General features: G+C 39.8%; 1 protein-coding gene across 8 annotated transcripts in view; it reads left to right on the plus strand.

Annotated features, from left to right (window-relative positions):
- IGF1 (insulin like growth factor 1) overlaps window positions 1–15,869 on the plus strand; it is a 145,630-nt gene that overhangs the window by 46,493 nt on the left and 83,268 nt on the right. For 3 of the 8 annotated variants that reach the window (XM_024732199.1, XM_024732197.1, XM_024732198.1), the window contains exon 3: window positions 7,565–7,746. In XM_024732199.1, the coding sequence (XP_024587967.1) occupies window positions 7,565–7,746 (182 nt within the window). Of the gene's footprint in view, window positions 1–7,564; window positions 7,972–9,233; window positions 9,705–15,869 lie in introns of those variants that run through there. The other 5 variants (XM_024732192.1, XM_024732193.1, XM_024732195.1 and 2 more) reach the window with 3 other exon arrangements.

Below are 15,869 nucleotides of genomic sequence, written 5' to 3' on the forward strand. Positions count from 1 at the left end.
TGAGCAAAAAGAATGTCAATGGCTGTCAATAACAGGAGACAAGCAGATATAGAGGAAGAAGAGAAAAGAAAGAGGAGAGAAATACACATGCTGGTGGAAAGTGATTGGGGAACCACCCTGACCATGTATTTTGCCCACATCCCTCCCATGCCTTGCAGCATTGTTTTGAAATAAGTGAATAGATACTAATGCTGAAAAGCCAATTATTTTAGCCAGTGGATTATTTGGGAGAAATCAAAGGTAACAAGAGTTCAAGATAAGCCCATATCACTTGTGTGACTTAATTGGAGGATCTCTTCTCATAGAGTTCCTATTCCAGATTAAAAATATTTAGGACAGTCTATACAACATAAAGTTTGGATATTCTTTCAAAGGAACACATATTCATTCATTTTCATAGAGAACAGTCCTCCTTTATCTAGAAAGGCCATCTTTTCAACCAAACTTTGGAAAGGATGCATTTTTAAGAGGAAGAGAGGAAAAGGAGGAGACCTGCCCAGCTAGCCTTGCTGGCCAGCTAACTCCATAACAATTACAAGAGCTAACATTTATTTAGAGTTTATTGCATACCAGACATTGTGCAAAACACTTTACATGCATTCTCACTTAACCTTCACAACAGTCTTGGGAGATACTCTCATGTCCATTTTACATAAGAGGATCTGAATCTTAGAAGAGTTGGTGCCTTGCCCAAGGTGAATAGTGAATAAGTGGCAGAATCCAGACCTGTCTGACTCCAAAACGTGTGCTTTTAGCCACTCCACACATTGCCTCCTTCACTGGTATGACAGATGTCACAGGCAGATCATACTCAAACCCTGCAATATGTTCTAACTAATCGAAACTATATAACTGGAAAATGGTAGCTAACTTATATAGCAGGCTCAACTGAAATAATTCAAACATAAAAATGACCTCCTGGCATTTGATTATCTTTTACCTTAGACGTTGATAAACCAAACCATTCCCTCAGGACAACATTTCTGTCCAGCAAAGCATTTCTCTTGCCAAAGTATAATTTTGTTGGCTACATCTATCTCCTCCAAGGCCTGGAATCAAACCTAAACTAGTAAATTGTGCTGACCTGGCAAGACGCTCGCCCTCCAGGGCATTGTATCAGGCTAAAGTAATACATCACGTTGCTTCCCACTCTGTCGGCCCATTTCTCCAAAGAGCCCTAAAACGGTAATGTTTCTCCTCTGAATCTCTAGTTTTCCTGCTCATAAGCCTTGCGCTTTAGCTCCCTGGCCTTTGGGACAGAGGCAGACCGAATAGCACTAGTTTCACACCTGCCCTTGAGTTGGGGCTTCCAAAAAAAAAAATGGCATATTTGAAGAAAGGGGCAGCCCCACAGAGTGCTGCTTCATTCCTTTTAGGCCCAGAGATACACAAACATTGACTTGATTGGGTAACAGGAAGACTTTGGTCTTTGGGTGATGGGGATTTAGAAGCTGAGAAAGAGTTGCCGAGTGATGGGGGTGGTGGCAGGTCCAACAGAGCCGCGATTCCTAGAAAAGATGACCTCGTTCAACTGAGAAGTAGTGGGACCAGCAGACACTGGAAATTAAAAATTAACACAGGCTGAAGTGAAACTGATGACTGAATCTGATAGGTTTTCAAGAAAAGTTTATGACATGCCGTTCATAGAAGAGAGGACATTTTCTGTGTTCACTTTTATAAATGCCAAAGGCTAGTCCTACTTGGAAAGATCTTCTACAGAAAAGCAGAAATGTGCAGAGTCCACTAGCAACATATAAGGCAGGCAATAGGTATATATTTTCGAAAAAGTTCTTCACAAACAATCCTATTTTTAAAATGTTTTGACAATAGTTTTGATACTGACAGTCAAGCACTTCATTCCCCGATAGGTGGTCGAGTATGTGTGTGTACATACTCTCGTTATTCTAAATGCATAGTGATGTGGATGGTCTTACCGTAGTGAAGGCATCTTTCCATATCTTTACTAAGCACATGAATACATATATCTCAATATTTGTTTTAATGCAGGTTGATTTCCATAGAAATTTTTAAAGGTAAAATATCGATTCATCAAAAGGCTTTAAGTTAATGCAAATCCTATGAATTCAGGAAATATCAACCATTCAATGTATTACATTTGGGGTCTAGGTAATGGTCCTATCACAATTTTCCTTATATTAGGAATTCATGATAGGAGTCCAGTTTTCCACATAAAGCCATAAATAGGGAAAGCGAGAAGTGATTCTCACTAAAATGGACACAAATTTAAGATTACTCACATTTTACCCAACTTTCCTACTAGTATCCCATGCAAAATTATGTCAACTGAATGCATTTTTATTAGACAAGGTGGTCCATGGAGCACTGCTGCCTAAGAAACTAATCATTCTGAGTTATTCTAAATTGTCAACAGGTCTGGAAGTTATGGATAGATAGTTGGTGTAGGAAACCTAACTGGCTTCTACAGATATTAACTATGGTATTTGATTGTGTGATCAATCTTAAGTTAATCAAAGTTAAATGCAACTTCGTTTTTTATTAGTTAATAATCCATTTGCGTTTTCTACCAGACACGTAATTGTGAATTTTCTAGAAATAACCCTGGAAATACAACTAGAACTGTCTTACTTCTTTTTCCCTGCTTTCAAAACACGATCAACTTTAGAACCTCCCCCGTTAGCAATTTCTAGAGAACTTTTAGTCCTTGGAACGCAAAGAGTAATAAGTGTATATCTTCAGAACTGGATATTTCCCTATTTGGAAAATGTTTTGCATTTTTTATTATTTAAATACTGATTCTTCAAATCAATGTCTCCTGTTTCCAACAATAGAGTTAAAATAATTAAGGGAAGCTTTCTCAATAAGCAAGAGGGGAAGTTTCAAAGGAAATTAAAGTTGAGTATATTGTCCCCACTGTATCCCCAGAAATCTATAAAGAAACACAAGCTTATGTGGCACCAATAAAGGTAGTACATATTTACCAATGATGAATGACCAGAGCTCTTTGCTCTAGAAGTGATGACCCCAGTTAAATCTCATTATTATGCCTTCTCCTTCAGAGATGGAGGGAAGCAAGTTGCTTGCATCCATGACAAAATGTGAGACTCAGCTAATTGGCATGGTTTTAATGATGCCAAAAGTCTGCCCCAAACCCTTATAACTAGCAAGTTTGCCCTGAAGATCATTGAATTACTCCACTGACCATGCATTATTTAAAGGGAAGTGCTATTATTATAGAAGCCAGCTGTTTAATCATTGGAATTCTGTCTGTTGGCCAACTTTCAAGATACAGCCGTACAACTTTCAAGATACTGTGATGACACTTTATGTCTGCTCATAGAGGACTCAAGGCCTAGGTTAGGTGGTAGCCAACTTGTCTGCTAAGCAGTCTTTGTTTTGCATGCTCTGGAGGAAACCTACTGAAAAATAAATACACAAATATATAAATTTCCAATGTCAAGACTTTGTCAGCAAGGAGAATTCTGTGAAATTCTACCCATGCCTGTTCACCCTAACAGTTGAGTGAGTATATGGACACTTCATAATTGGTATGACAGAACTCTGGGACTATACCTAGTTGTAGAAAGGACTATCCCAGTCACCTGTCTTTTGTCATAGAATTGAGTACAGAAAAATATTTTGAGCATCTTGGGGAACTCAAGTGATAAACAGAAAACAAATTTTAACCTTCGAAGTTAGAAAATATTTGGTTTTCTTTCTTGAAGACAGTGTAAAAGTGGTTTCCAACCATAGTGAATATTTGGTTGGCCTAGGTGAGTTTTCTTCTCCATTTCTTTACTTATTGCAGAATATTTGGAATAGAAAGGACCATAGCAGTCAGACACTGTGTTCAATACAGGAATATGCTCTTAGGATCTCTGACAGGTGTTCATATAACCTTTACTTAACTGCTTCCAGCAATGGGAAGTTCATTACATTTAAAAGAAGTCAGTCCCATCTTTAACACTCTTAAGTTCAAATTGTTAGAAATTTTTGCTTATATTAGTCCAACATTTGTTTCTTTTTCACCTACCAACTCTGATTCTGCCCACTGGAGCATAATTACCTAGTGCTTAATGAGGAGTTTTTAAAGGCAAGGATGGAACAGTTCACTCCATCTCATTTAAAAATTACTCATAATGACAATAGCTGCAATTCTGAGGTCATTAAAAATCCCTATTTTTCTCAAAATTGATACTGTAGCAAACTATTTTACTGTTTTCCTGGTAAACCACATTGCATCATGCTCCTAGTTTTAGCCCATAGCAAGAAATATCTTTATTTTGGTTCTTGAAAAATAAGAAATATGAGGCATTTGAAGATAAAGGGAAAAACTTTGACCTTCAACTCTGGCCTCTCAATTGTTGAGAAATGATTTTTTGTTGTTAAATATCTTTATGTAGAACCAGAATTCAAGTCTATAAGACACTTCAAAAGATCAATTAAACTTTAAAAGGCAAGGTAAATACTTGTTATGTTCATATATTTTCAATGAAGTACAATTAGTCCATTGTAGACATCATGAATAGACAAAGAAAAACATCTTTCTAGGATTGTGGTGGCTAGAAATAACTGGTAGTTACATTTTTGACAAAATCCAAGTCTGTAATATTTTGACAACATTAAAAAAAACAGATATAGACATAAGGTAAACTTTCTTTTTAGAGCATTATGGAAGAGTCCTAAATTTCTCTGTTCCTAAAGTCATTGATCTATGGACTAAAAAAAGCACAGCTATTTTATAGACTGAACCATGGCAAACTCTGAGCTCATCTAAGAGGTGACAAAGCAGATGCCTGGTGTGTGCTATTATTGTTTGCTGTGCTGATGATTAGTTTCTGTCTCTCAAGAGGAAATAGTCCTGTGGTGAGTTTCATGGCTGTTGACAGTCACCAAGAAGAGAATATGTATACATACAATGTTTGATGCTGTTCTGAGATGAAGGTTAGTGTCCTTCTCCAGTGGCAAGCAAGAAGCTCCAGAACCTATGGAGTCTCAGAAGGAAGATTACTTTAGAGATTCTTGAAACAGAGGTGCTAAATAGGTCCTGGAATCACAGAGCCTATCCCTCTCCATCTTCAACCCATAAGGATGAAATTAGTTGTTTCTAAGTTAGCCGAGTGTGAAGGTTTCTGGAACTACTCCTGCCACATTACCTCCAAACATCAAATTACTATTCCAAATTCAACAAATGAATCGCAATCATGTCCCATCAAGAAATGCATTGTTTTGGCAACGAGCAATCATTACCTGCGGTGGATGACAGGGACACTTACCTCAAAGTAGGCTGAGTCACCTTCCCCTCTCTCCCCACCCCAAGAGAAAACCAAAGTGTATCAGCCACTCTCCACTGGCTGACCCCTTCAGCCTCTTGAAATAGCCACTTAGCAAAAAGTATGCAGAAGTCCTTTGTGGATTACAAAGAGCCATGTAAGCCTATTTGTGTCTTTATTCTAATTTATAATTCCAGGAAAAGATTATAAAAACAAAAAAAAAAACAAAAAATATTGTTTACATTGCCCAAGGGACCAGATAAGTCCTGGCTTGCCAGGGCCCAGCTGGCGAGCAGAAGCAGAGAGTCTTCTGCACTGGTTGATCCTCCAATGGCAAGTGAAAGCACCGTTGAGGCTCCAACTGAGACCAGCTGCCCGGTCCCTTCCAAATCCCTCAACCATGAGGAACCCACAGGGTTCACCCTGAACAAAAGCAGCACACCCCACCCAAAGAGACCACAATTGAACCCTTGCTAAGTTTCTACCCCTAGCTGCCCGAAGAAGGACAATAAACCTGCCTTACAGGGAGGAAGCATCCCCAGGTTCCTGTGCCAAGCATCAGGAAAACATTTGGATTCTTAGAGGATGCCATGAACAGCTGGCCCCTCGAGCCGCAAGGCAGCCAAACTAGTTTGGTAGCAGGCCATGACCATGGGTCTGATCTCCCCCAACTAGAGAGTTCAAAATATACATGGAGATTTTGACTTTCAAAACTCCATCCTAAAGTACAGTATCATTATTATGTGAACGTAAGACTTTTTATTTAACATACAATGCTGTCTTCTGTGTCAGGAATTTAAATTGAACATATGTCACATTGATTAATTGGATCCTTCTGGCTCAATAGTTCACAAATTTTCTTCCATGAAGCTTGGACATCAGTGGAGAAGACTCAGGCCCTCCACCTCCCAAGGGAGTTAAGGGAGACAGAGAAAGCCAAGATCCAGTCCCCTGCCCTTGCCCAAGCCACAGCAGTTTCACTTTTGTCTGTTTTATATACGGGTATATAAGCAAGATTTGGTGTAACAAAAGTTCTACTATGACAAAAAGTTTACAAAGAAAGCAAGTACGTTTTAAGTTCCATGTAAACTTGTTTTGCCTCCTTTTTACTTCTAGAGCCAAGAAAAGTGTGTCCAAATCAAAACAAAACAAAATAGAATCAAACTAAAACCTACTTGCCAAGTAAAGAGGCCTAATTGATTTGCAAATATCAAAAGAAATTTGATTCCTGGTGTTCCCTCTGGGCAATCAGAATGAAAAATGGACATTTAGTTCATTCTGTCTCAGTCTAGTGGTTATTCTATAAGAAAACAGAAATGATGGTTCTGGCCTCTCTAGGGTGATAGGAGAAGGGCCCTATCACATTGGTATTGTCATCAGTTCCAAGTTCCAAAGCTTCTGGATGCAGTCAATAGAGAGCCTGTCTCTTCACAGACCCTATATGATCCTGGAAAGCGATGTTCTGAGGAAACAAACCAACATTTATTTAGGACCTACTAGGTGTCAGGTGATATGCTAAGTACTTTTCATACAGTATGTCATATAATACTCAAGCAATCAGTACAAGGAAAATCTTATTAACCCCACTTTACAAATGGGTAAACTGAGGCCCAGGAAGCTTAAATGACTTGTCCAGAGTCATACAACAGGTTTCCCAGGCTCTATGAGGCACTTGGGCTTTGCCAGGAGTAGACCCGAGTTTGAATCCTGGCTCCACCACTTACTGCATGAATGACCCTGAGTAAGTCATTCCCAACTCTGAGTTTCAGTTTCCAAGTCTCGGTTTCTGCATCAGTTAAGTGAGGAGAACTTTCCAGACTTAAAACCCCTTTAATTCTCAGTCTGATGTTATAACAGAAGCAGTTAAGCCAAAGAGCAAACATCTGAGCCATCCTGCAACAAAAACCATGCAGATTTTGCTAACAAGATTAAGAAAACATAAAACATGCTCTCTTAATTAATATTCCTAGCAGCCTCCCAATTAAGTCAACATATAAGGAAAGGTGAGGATTGGGTATAGACAAGATCCTTGACTACAGGTGGCTAAGAACTTGAGGAGAATTAACACAAATAAATGCACGATGAGTGAGGTATTGCCAATGAGTGTGGCACCAACTCCAGGAGACATACTGGAGTCCAGAAAGATCTAGGGGGTCAGGAATTGTTGGAGGAGCTTCAAGAAGAGGTTGACTCACAAAAGTGTGGGTTGACGAGGTGTGGGGAGAGGAGAGTCTTCAGGGGCTGGGTGGAACTGTGGAGATAGCATATTATCCCACTCTAAAGCCAGGCCTCTCTGCGTTTGATTGGAACAGACAAGCCCACGGGGTATGGCTCGAGCAGTCGGAGGGCGCCTCAGACAGGAATCGTGGATGAATGCTGCTTCCGGAGCTGTGATCTGAGGAGGCTGGAGATGTACTGCGCGCCTCTCAAGCCTGCCAAGTCAGCCCGCTCTGTCCGTGCCCAGCGCCACACCGACATGCCCAAGGCTCAGAAGGTAAGCCAACCTGGGGTGGGGGATGGCCACCCCTGCGAGATCTGTATCCTATCCATGTGGGTGAGCCAAACAGTAACTAGGTCCCGTAGTCTCCTGGCTCACAGGTCAAAAAAGCTCCATTCTCACCTGAGAGGTCCATACCTTACATCACTCCACATTGTAAACTCTCCCTTCCACTGCTCTGGACCATCCGATCATCAGAAGACGGTGGAGAAGAGTAATTAAACTTGGGCTTTGGTATCAGACAAAACTGACATCCTAGGTTCGCCAATCACCAGCGGAGAGCCCTTGGCGAAATAATGTAACCTCTCAAGCCCTAGTTTCATCAGTAAAGTTGGGATAACGGTACTATCTACCTCATCAGGTCGTTAATGTGCATGCAATGCTTTTCACATGCCTGCACAAAGTAACTGTTGGACAAGTGTTAACTTCTGTCATAACTGCATGAATAAAGTATGTGACCTTTCAAGTCCTGGTATGCTGCAAAGGTGCAAAGAAAAAAAAACACTCTAAAATGGGAACTAATAGAAATTCACATACAGTGGCAAACATAAAAGAAAATAAAAACAAAATAGAAAGAACATAAAAGCAAATAGAAACTTCTGTTTGGCTCTAAGAACACCAAAAAATTTCTAATGATCAAAATCTGCAGGTGCCTCTTACTAAGAGCTAGACTTTAAACAAGGCTTAGAGGTACTATCTATGCCATCAAAAGTACATAAATCATCTGATGCACATTGATAACTTAATACATTTTTGTTGAATGAATGAATGAACAAGTGAACAAATGAATATACGTGACTACATTTTAGTGATTTAAGTAGAAGGAATGAGAACTAAAGAGAAGGTGAAGAAAATGAGGAAGGATGAATAAGGAAAGTAAAAAGCTCTCAGGTCTCCTTGGGGACTCTGTTGACAAAAAAAGAAAACAACTTGAGGTTTTAATCTTTGGAGTCAAAACTTTGGTATCAGACAGAAGGCACAAGATGAGAGACCAGGAAGTACATAATAACACCTTTACTGCTTCCTGGTCCTAATTTGCAGCTGAGGCTGGAACAGGGGGCTTAGCAGAGATGCGACCCCAGGGAGCCACCTTGAGTGATGCAAAGGGACTAGGCACAACCTGGTTCACAGAGAACACAGTAGCCAGAGGATGAGTCAGGAAGCAAGTGCCACAGAAATAACTTTTAGGTGAATGTGGCTGGAAGGTGTGCTTGAGGGGGTGAAGGCAGGTTAATTCTTTCTCTTTCCAGGTGACACAGTGCCTCTCAATTTCTAGTTGGGGAGGGGGTGGGTGGTGTCAGAGATGAGTCCCAAAGTTCTGGAATATCAGGTCTAGTGACTGAGGTCCAGACACCTCTCCAGCACCAACGATGTCTTCTGCATCTATGGAGCCCAGGCATTCTGGGCTGACTCAAAGGCTCTGTCTCCTGGGACACCAAGGGGACCACCTGTTCTCAATGCAATTATTTTTGTGATGTTTACAGTATCAGCCCCCATCCACCAACAAGAAAAAGAAGTCTCAGAGGAGAAGGAAAGGTGGGCCAAAGAAACATCAAGGAGGGGAACAGAAGGAGGGGACGGAAGCAAGTCAGCAAGCAGATGAAAGGAAAGAAGAAAGAGCAGAGGAGGGAGACTGGAGCTAGAAACAGAACACAGGCAAGAAAGGAAAACGGAGGAGAGAAGGACTAAGACAGAGGCAAGGAGGATGAGAGAAAAGCAGACAGCGAGAAGCAAGTGGGAGATGATATAAAGGAAATGAAGAAAAGTAGGCCCGCTGGAGCTACAGAGCTCGTGTGACAGGAGGAGAAACGGAGAAATGTGGAGAAACTAATAAACGTGGAGAAATGGAAAAGGAAGATGTCATGCCCAAGAAAGTGCAAAGAAAGACGGTGGCAAGAATGAAAAAAGCACAAAAATTATGACAGAGGCAAATAAAACAATTCCCCTCCCCACCAAAAAAACAAGTAAAATAATTAAAATAAAAATCAAGGCTTTTATATGCATTTTAAATTTCTGTGTGAATTTTACAAGAATTTCCATGTCAATATATATCCAGAGTTAAATATTAGCCCCAAATTCTCAGCAAGAGCGAATTGTGTCATAAAAGTTCCCAGATTTCCTTTCCTACAGTGTCATTGGAGGCTGCATTTCTTAGTCAAGCTCGGGCCAAAGGGCACCCAGTATTTGCCTAAAGGCCCATGAGGCCTGAGAGCTTACCTATGAGAGGAGGTCACTGAACTTTTCTGTGTGCACTTTGGAATCAGACATAAAAGATGTATTAGTGTGATAGGGCTGCCATAATAAAGTGCCACAGACATTTTCACACATTTCTGGAGGCTGGAAGTCCAAGATCAAGGTGTTAGCAGGGTCAGTTCCTCCAGGGACCTGGGAGGGAAGGATCTGTTTCAAGTCTCTTTCCTTGGTTTGGAATTGGCCTTCTTTTCTCTGTGTTTGCACATCATCTTCCCTCTATACAAATCTCTGTACCCAGATTTCCTCTTCTCATAAGGACACCAGTTATATTGGAGTAGGACCCATCACAATGACCTTATTTTCACTTAAATATCTGTGTAAAGACCCTATCTCCAAATACAATCACATTCTGAGGTACTAGGGCTTAGGACTTCAACATACGAATTTGGTGGGGGACACGATTCAGCCCCAAACCAAAGACTTCTGATGTTTGACTACTGCCTTGTGATTCCATCACCTATAAAATTCTCTCCCTCCCTCCCTCTCTCTCCCTCTCTCTCTCTCTCTCTCTCTCTCTCTCTCTCATGCACGCACACAAACACACACACACACACACACAAATCTAGATTTTTAGACTTGAAGTCCTATGAGTTTCTGCTCCATGGAAATACTAGGACCATGTTATGTTAGAGCTGCAAAAATCATTTGCTTCAATCCCTTCATTTTGAAGATAAGGATACTGAGATCCAGAAATGGGTAAAGACAGGCTTGGGTTCTAAGCCACCCTCCTCTGGCCAACAGAGAACAGCACACAATCAACAGGGACTAAGAAAGAATTCCAAAAGGAAAAGATAGGGTGGAAATGGCCACATGAAGTCTGCTACTAATTTAATATTTTCCATCAGAAGGAAGGGTATGAAAGAGAGTAAGAGCAGTAGATTTTCCTGAGGGTAAAGAAAAGTCAAGTAGAATCACAGAATTTGAGTCTTAGAGATTTTTCTCCTTCAGCTTCCTTGATTTAAACAGTAGGGTTAGGGTCTTCATAGATAATAAAGCAAAAAGCCTCAAGATCATTCAAATTGTGAATTATAAGAGGTGAGAGAGGGTGCAAGAGAGAAGTGCTCAGCCAAGCAAACGATGACACTTGGAGTAAGAGGATGACAACCAAGAAGCGAAGCATTTCATCGAAGTAGCCTACTTTGAAGATGTCATGGTATAAAGGAACATTCATTCTACCTGTCCTTCATGCCCCAGCCATGCTTTCTACTTCAGGATCATCCTTCCTCCATGGGTCACTGAAAACCCAGGATATATAATATATGGAGATGCCCAAGGCTCAAGCCAGGAAGGAGGAAAAGGTCTGATCACAAGCATGTCAAAGCACCACATGGGAGCCAAGACATTGCTGTTGTGGTTGCAAAATAGGTCCTGGCTTATTAGAACAGACAAAAGCCAGGCTGCTGCCTGAGCCCATCTGGCCAGCCACCTTATTCAGGAGATGCTCAGTTCTCCTTCTGATACATACATGCTTTGGAACCAGACTCAGGCATAAGCCAATACCTACTGTTTCTACCACCTGAGAGTAACCCCACAAACAGCGATGGCTTTTCAAGGGACCACAGTTTGGTAGAAGAATTAACAGTTCATGTCCTATGGAAAGATTTCTTAGAAGATTATCCCTTCCCTTTTTCCTTGATGACTGAATCAATGTCAGTTGTAACACAGGGCTTTGGATAAACTATAGTTATACCCAATGATGAACTTCATTCAAGAAAATGTAAGGCAAAGACTTTAAAAGAAAAAAAAGGAATAGAACTTTCTAGTTAAAGAATGCTTAGCTACCAGACTATTAGTTAAAACCCACTTCTTTTTGCAATGGGTTTTATCAACTCTAAAGCAGTCATATTGAATGCCTACATGTGATTTCTCAATAATATGAATTAAGTAAACAGGAAGAATCTATTGTTGTCTTTCCATCTTACCCCTTCTAGAATCAGTACTAAGCACCTAGTGATACATGGCATATAATGATGGATGAAAGGATGGATGGACATGTGAGTGATATAGGGAGGGGAATAGTATTAGAGACATAGACCATAAAAGTAGCACTGCTGAGATGAAATAATTCTTTTTGTCCTTGCATAAGACAGTGAGGCAAGTGCAGCGTAAAAAAGGGAAGGCAGAGGAATTGTGCTTGCACAAGTCTTGCATATTTGGAATTTCCTACTCTAGCCAAAATTGAAATCATTCAAGAACCTACTGCTAAAGGTGGCAACTGGTTGAGTACTTTATAGTGAATGTTACGTTCCTATTCGTCCCCTCAATGCTTTCTTGAAGTGAGCAGAGTATTAATCACCATTTAAAAGCCCACTGTTTCAAATGTTTCTTTTAGGGCAAATTGATGATTGTGTGTAAAACTAACAGGAATATGTAAGGAATCATGATCCTTAAATTATTGAAAATAGTTTTATTTAGTACCTATGATGTGCAAACCTCTGTACAAGGCAGGAAGGAGAATTATAAAGATTGGAGAGACAATAAAACATAGTGGTTAAGAGTACAGAATCTAGAACCAGACTGCCTGGGTTCAAATTCTGGCTATTTCACTTAATAGCTGGATGGCCTTGGGAGAATCATGTAATTTACCTGTGCCTCAGTTTCCTCATCTGCCAAATGGGAGTAATCATTGAATCTACCTCATAGAGTTGTGAGGATTTATTGAGATTGTGTGCATGTGTGCATACAAGTATATATTATAGTGTTTAAAATGGTGCCTGGCACATAGTAAGCACTATTAAAATTTTAGTTGACATTATGTTACTTAGTTCTTAAAATTAGAGCCATCTGAAAAAGAAATAGGTCTCCTCAAGTAGGAGCGAGCCTCCTATTAACAAAAACTTCAAGCTCAAGCTTACCAACACTTTCTGGTGACATGGTAGTGTGTTTTGAGCATATGATAGGAAAAGAGAACTCGATGACCTAAGAATCCTTCCAACCCATAGAACCCCAGTTCTGCGAATTATTCCAGCTTCGGTGGAATCTCAGCTGCCCCACGTGAAGAACCGTTAACTTTTATTTTGAGGTCATAGAATGAACTTCCAGAAAACCACCATTCTTCTCAACCAGTTAAAATCAAATGTAATATGTGTTTTCATTTCATGGTGCCTGAGGAAAATTTAATTGTAGCATGAACTCCAGCTCTTACTAGTTTAAAGTAAAATTGCCAAAATAAATAAAAATGTGGGATATTTCCGGGCTCACACAGCTTCCGGGACATTTCAGTTCCTAGGGCTGCCGATCCGGTGCCTCTCACAAACATTTGATCTTCCTTCAAACATCTCTTGAAAACAAACAAAACCTCATATAGCTTGTAATGTGCGTGCTGTTAGGATGTAAGGGTGGAAAAGAAATGAGCTCCCGAAGAGCCCCTCCCCTACTCTCTCCTCCATCTCCTGTCTCCCTCCCACGATCACCAACAGGAAACAATATTTTCTTAAGTAAACTTTGCAATTTCTCAAGTCCACTTGCATCCATGGGGGAGGATGAGGTCTATTGTCTTTGCTTGTCTATGTGAAGGGAATAGGGCTTTTGGCAATATTTACTAGAAAACAACGAGCTGACTTTTAATCCAAGGGCAAAGTTGATAGTCTGGAGTTAAAGTGGAAGCCTTTGGTAGCAAGGAAAAGATAAATCATTTTAGAGGAAGCAGAATGCCGTTTATGAGGTTTGAAATATCCACTATAGAATTCCTCAGTGATTAAAAGCCCAGCTACTGAATCCTTGGAAAATCAGTGACAATATGTATTGACCTAGGCAAGATAAGTTCACTTTTAAAGAAGGAACAGGCAAGGTTAGCAAAGGTTCTTCAGTGGCCACTAAACTTCCAGACCTGCAAGGTCAAAATCAGCTTCTCCATCCTCAGAGGCCTAACTGAAATCTGAGTACCTTTCCCTGATACCCATCTATTTGGGACTCCTTCTTTAATGGGATTCCTTTAACAGCCTTAGTGCTACCTCATTTTTATCTAGCAACCAAAAGAGATGGTTTAGAAATATATACTCACATTTAAACTCAAGTAGAGAGAAATGGAAATTGAGAACAGCATGGAAATTATGAGAGATGTGGGACAACGGGTCTATGAGTCCATGTCTGGTACTTCTAGAGAGAAGAAACTTCTCACCGCACTAGGAACTCAATCATAGCTCAGTGGGCCATTGCTAGATAAGTAACAAGAACTAGAAAACATTTTCCAAAATTTCCATCTATATTTTATTCACTAATGTGGTTACAGTTTTAAGACCCATTGGTCAGAAAACTAACTCTTTTGAAAAAGTAGAGGTTTGATAGAAATAAGAATGCTAAAAGTCCATCCAACTAATTTTAATTCTAAATACCCTTGGTGGTAATTTACAATCTGTAGTTAACTACAGCAAATAGTTGTGAAGGGAAGGAGATTATTTTCTCTTCTTTGCTTTTTCTCTGTGTGTGTGTGTGTGTGTGTGTGTGTGTGTGTGCATGCATGCTGGGATTCACATGCCAAAATTCTTACAAAATTCTGTGTAAAATATATAAACATTCACGTGGAGCTTTCTGTCTGGACAGCTCCAAGAGGTCATGTAATCAAAGACCAACCAGCTCCGCCATCCATGAAAATATGATGCACTATTTTCACAGCTGTAGGTAACAATTATGGAAAGACAAAAATTCTAAATGATTACAAGTAAGACCATGGCAGGTTGAGGGTTCGGTAAAGATTCCTAATCAGTTGACGATTGTAGACTTGGGAACATGTGATATTTATGTCATGGTATGAGTGTGGCAAGCTTGAATCATTCATGAGGCATTGGAGGACTAGAAAAAATGAAAAGTATAAAGGAATCAATAAATATATAGCATTAGTTTGTCAGTATTGGTTGACCAAGGCCGCAACTGGATGGCTCTGGTTTGTCTCTGTCAATAATGATATTTGTTTCCTTCTTCAAAAAACGCTTGTATGGAAGTAAAAGTACTTTTGGCACAATGCAATGATTCTGATTTTTTTAAAACTGTATACATGCATGAATTATTCTTGCACCATTTTCTGTCTTGGAAAAGCACTGGCTGGCACCATGCATGTTTACTCTTATATGCTGAAGGCTCCCATCAACCTCAAACAGATGCAAATCACTTTAACTTGTCATTGTGTTATTTTGTTCATCCTAAAAGTTCAGAAGAGCCTTCCAAACTTGCAAAATTTCTCTCAATTCAGTGAGGAGGAAAATTCAGAGCACAGTATTTGAATGTTCTGCCCAGATTTGTCACACACACAAAGAATGAGTGGAAGAGGGCAACACCCTTTCCTACTAATCCTCTGAACTCATCACTATTGCGTTGAAATGACACTAAAAGGTAACAACCCTGAGCCTTGCATCTCCCCAGAATATTATAATATAAATTACCACATACATGAGTTTAAGTACTCCAGCATATGTTGTATGTCAGATGAAACAATGCCATGCTTAAGAGAAAATGCTTAAGAGAAAAAGAATAATCAAATGCTTAAGAGAAAAAGAATAATCAAATCCAGTTTTTAGGTAAAAATGTGCTGAATCTTTAGTACATATCAGTGAAATTGCTAGAATCTGGTGTTCCACTTTTTTAAATACCACAACATTTGAACCTTTCAGCAATTCCAAAATCAACTCCCCCTGGGAAAGATACTGTGCTTAAAGTTTTTTTTCTTAATTTAAAAATGTAAAACAAACACAAACAGCTAACTAAACAGGCTGCCCATATAATCAACAGTCCTAGCAGCCCTGAAGTATTTTACAACATCCTTCAAGACTATTAAAGGCAACATAAATAACTATTGCCAGCAAGGGAAAATACCCTTCAGCTTTTTTTTCCCTTTCCGTTTTTTTTTTTTTTTTTTTTTTGTCTCCATTGGG

This window comes from Neophocaena asiaeorientalis, unplaced genomic scaffold (assembly GCF_003031525.2).
Source record: "Neophocaena asiaeorientalis asiaeorientalis breed wild unplaced genomic scaffold, Neophocaena_asiaeorientalis_V1.1 scaffold418, whole genome shotgun sequence".
Classification (NCBI taxonomy): Eukaryota; Metazoa; Chordata; class Mammalia; order Artiodactyla; family Phocoenidae; genus Neophocaena; species Neophocaena asiaeorientalis.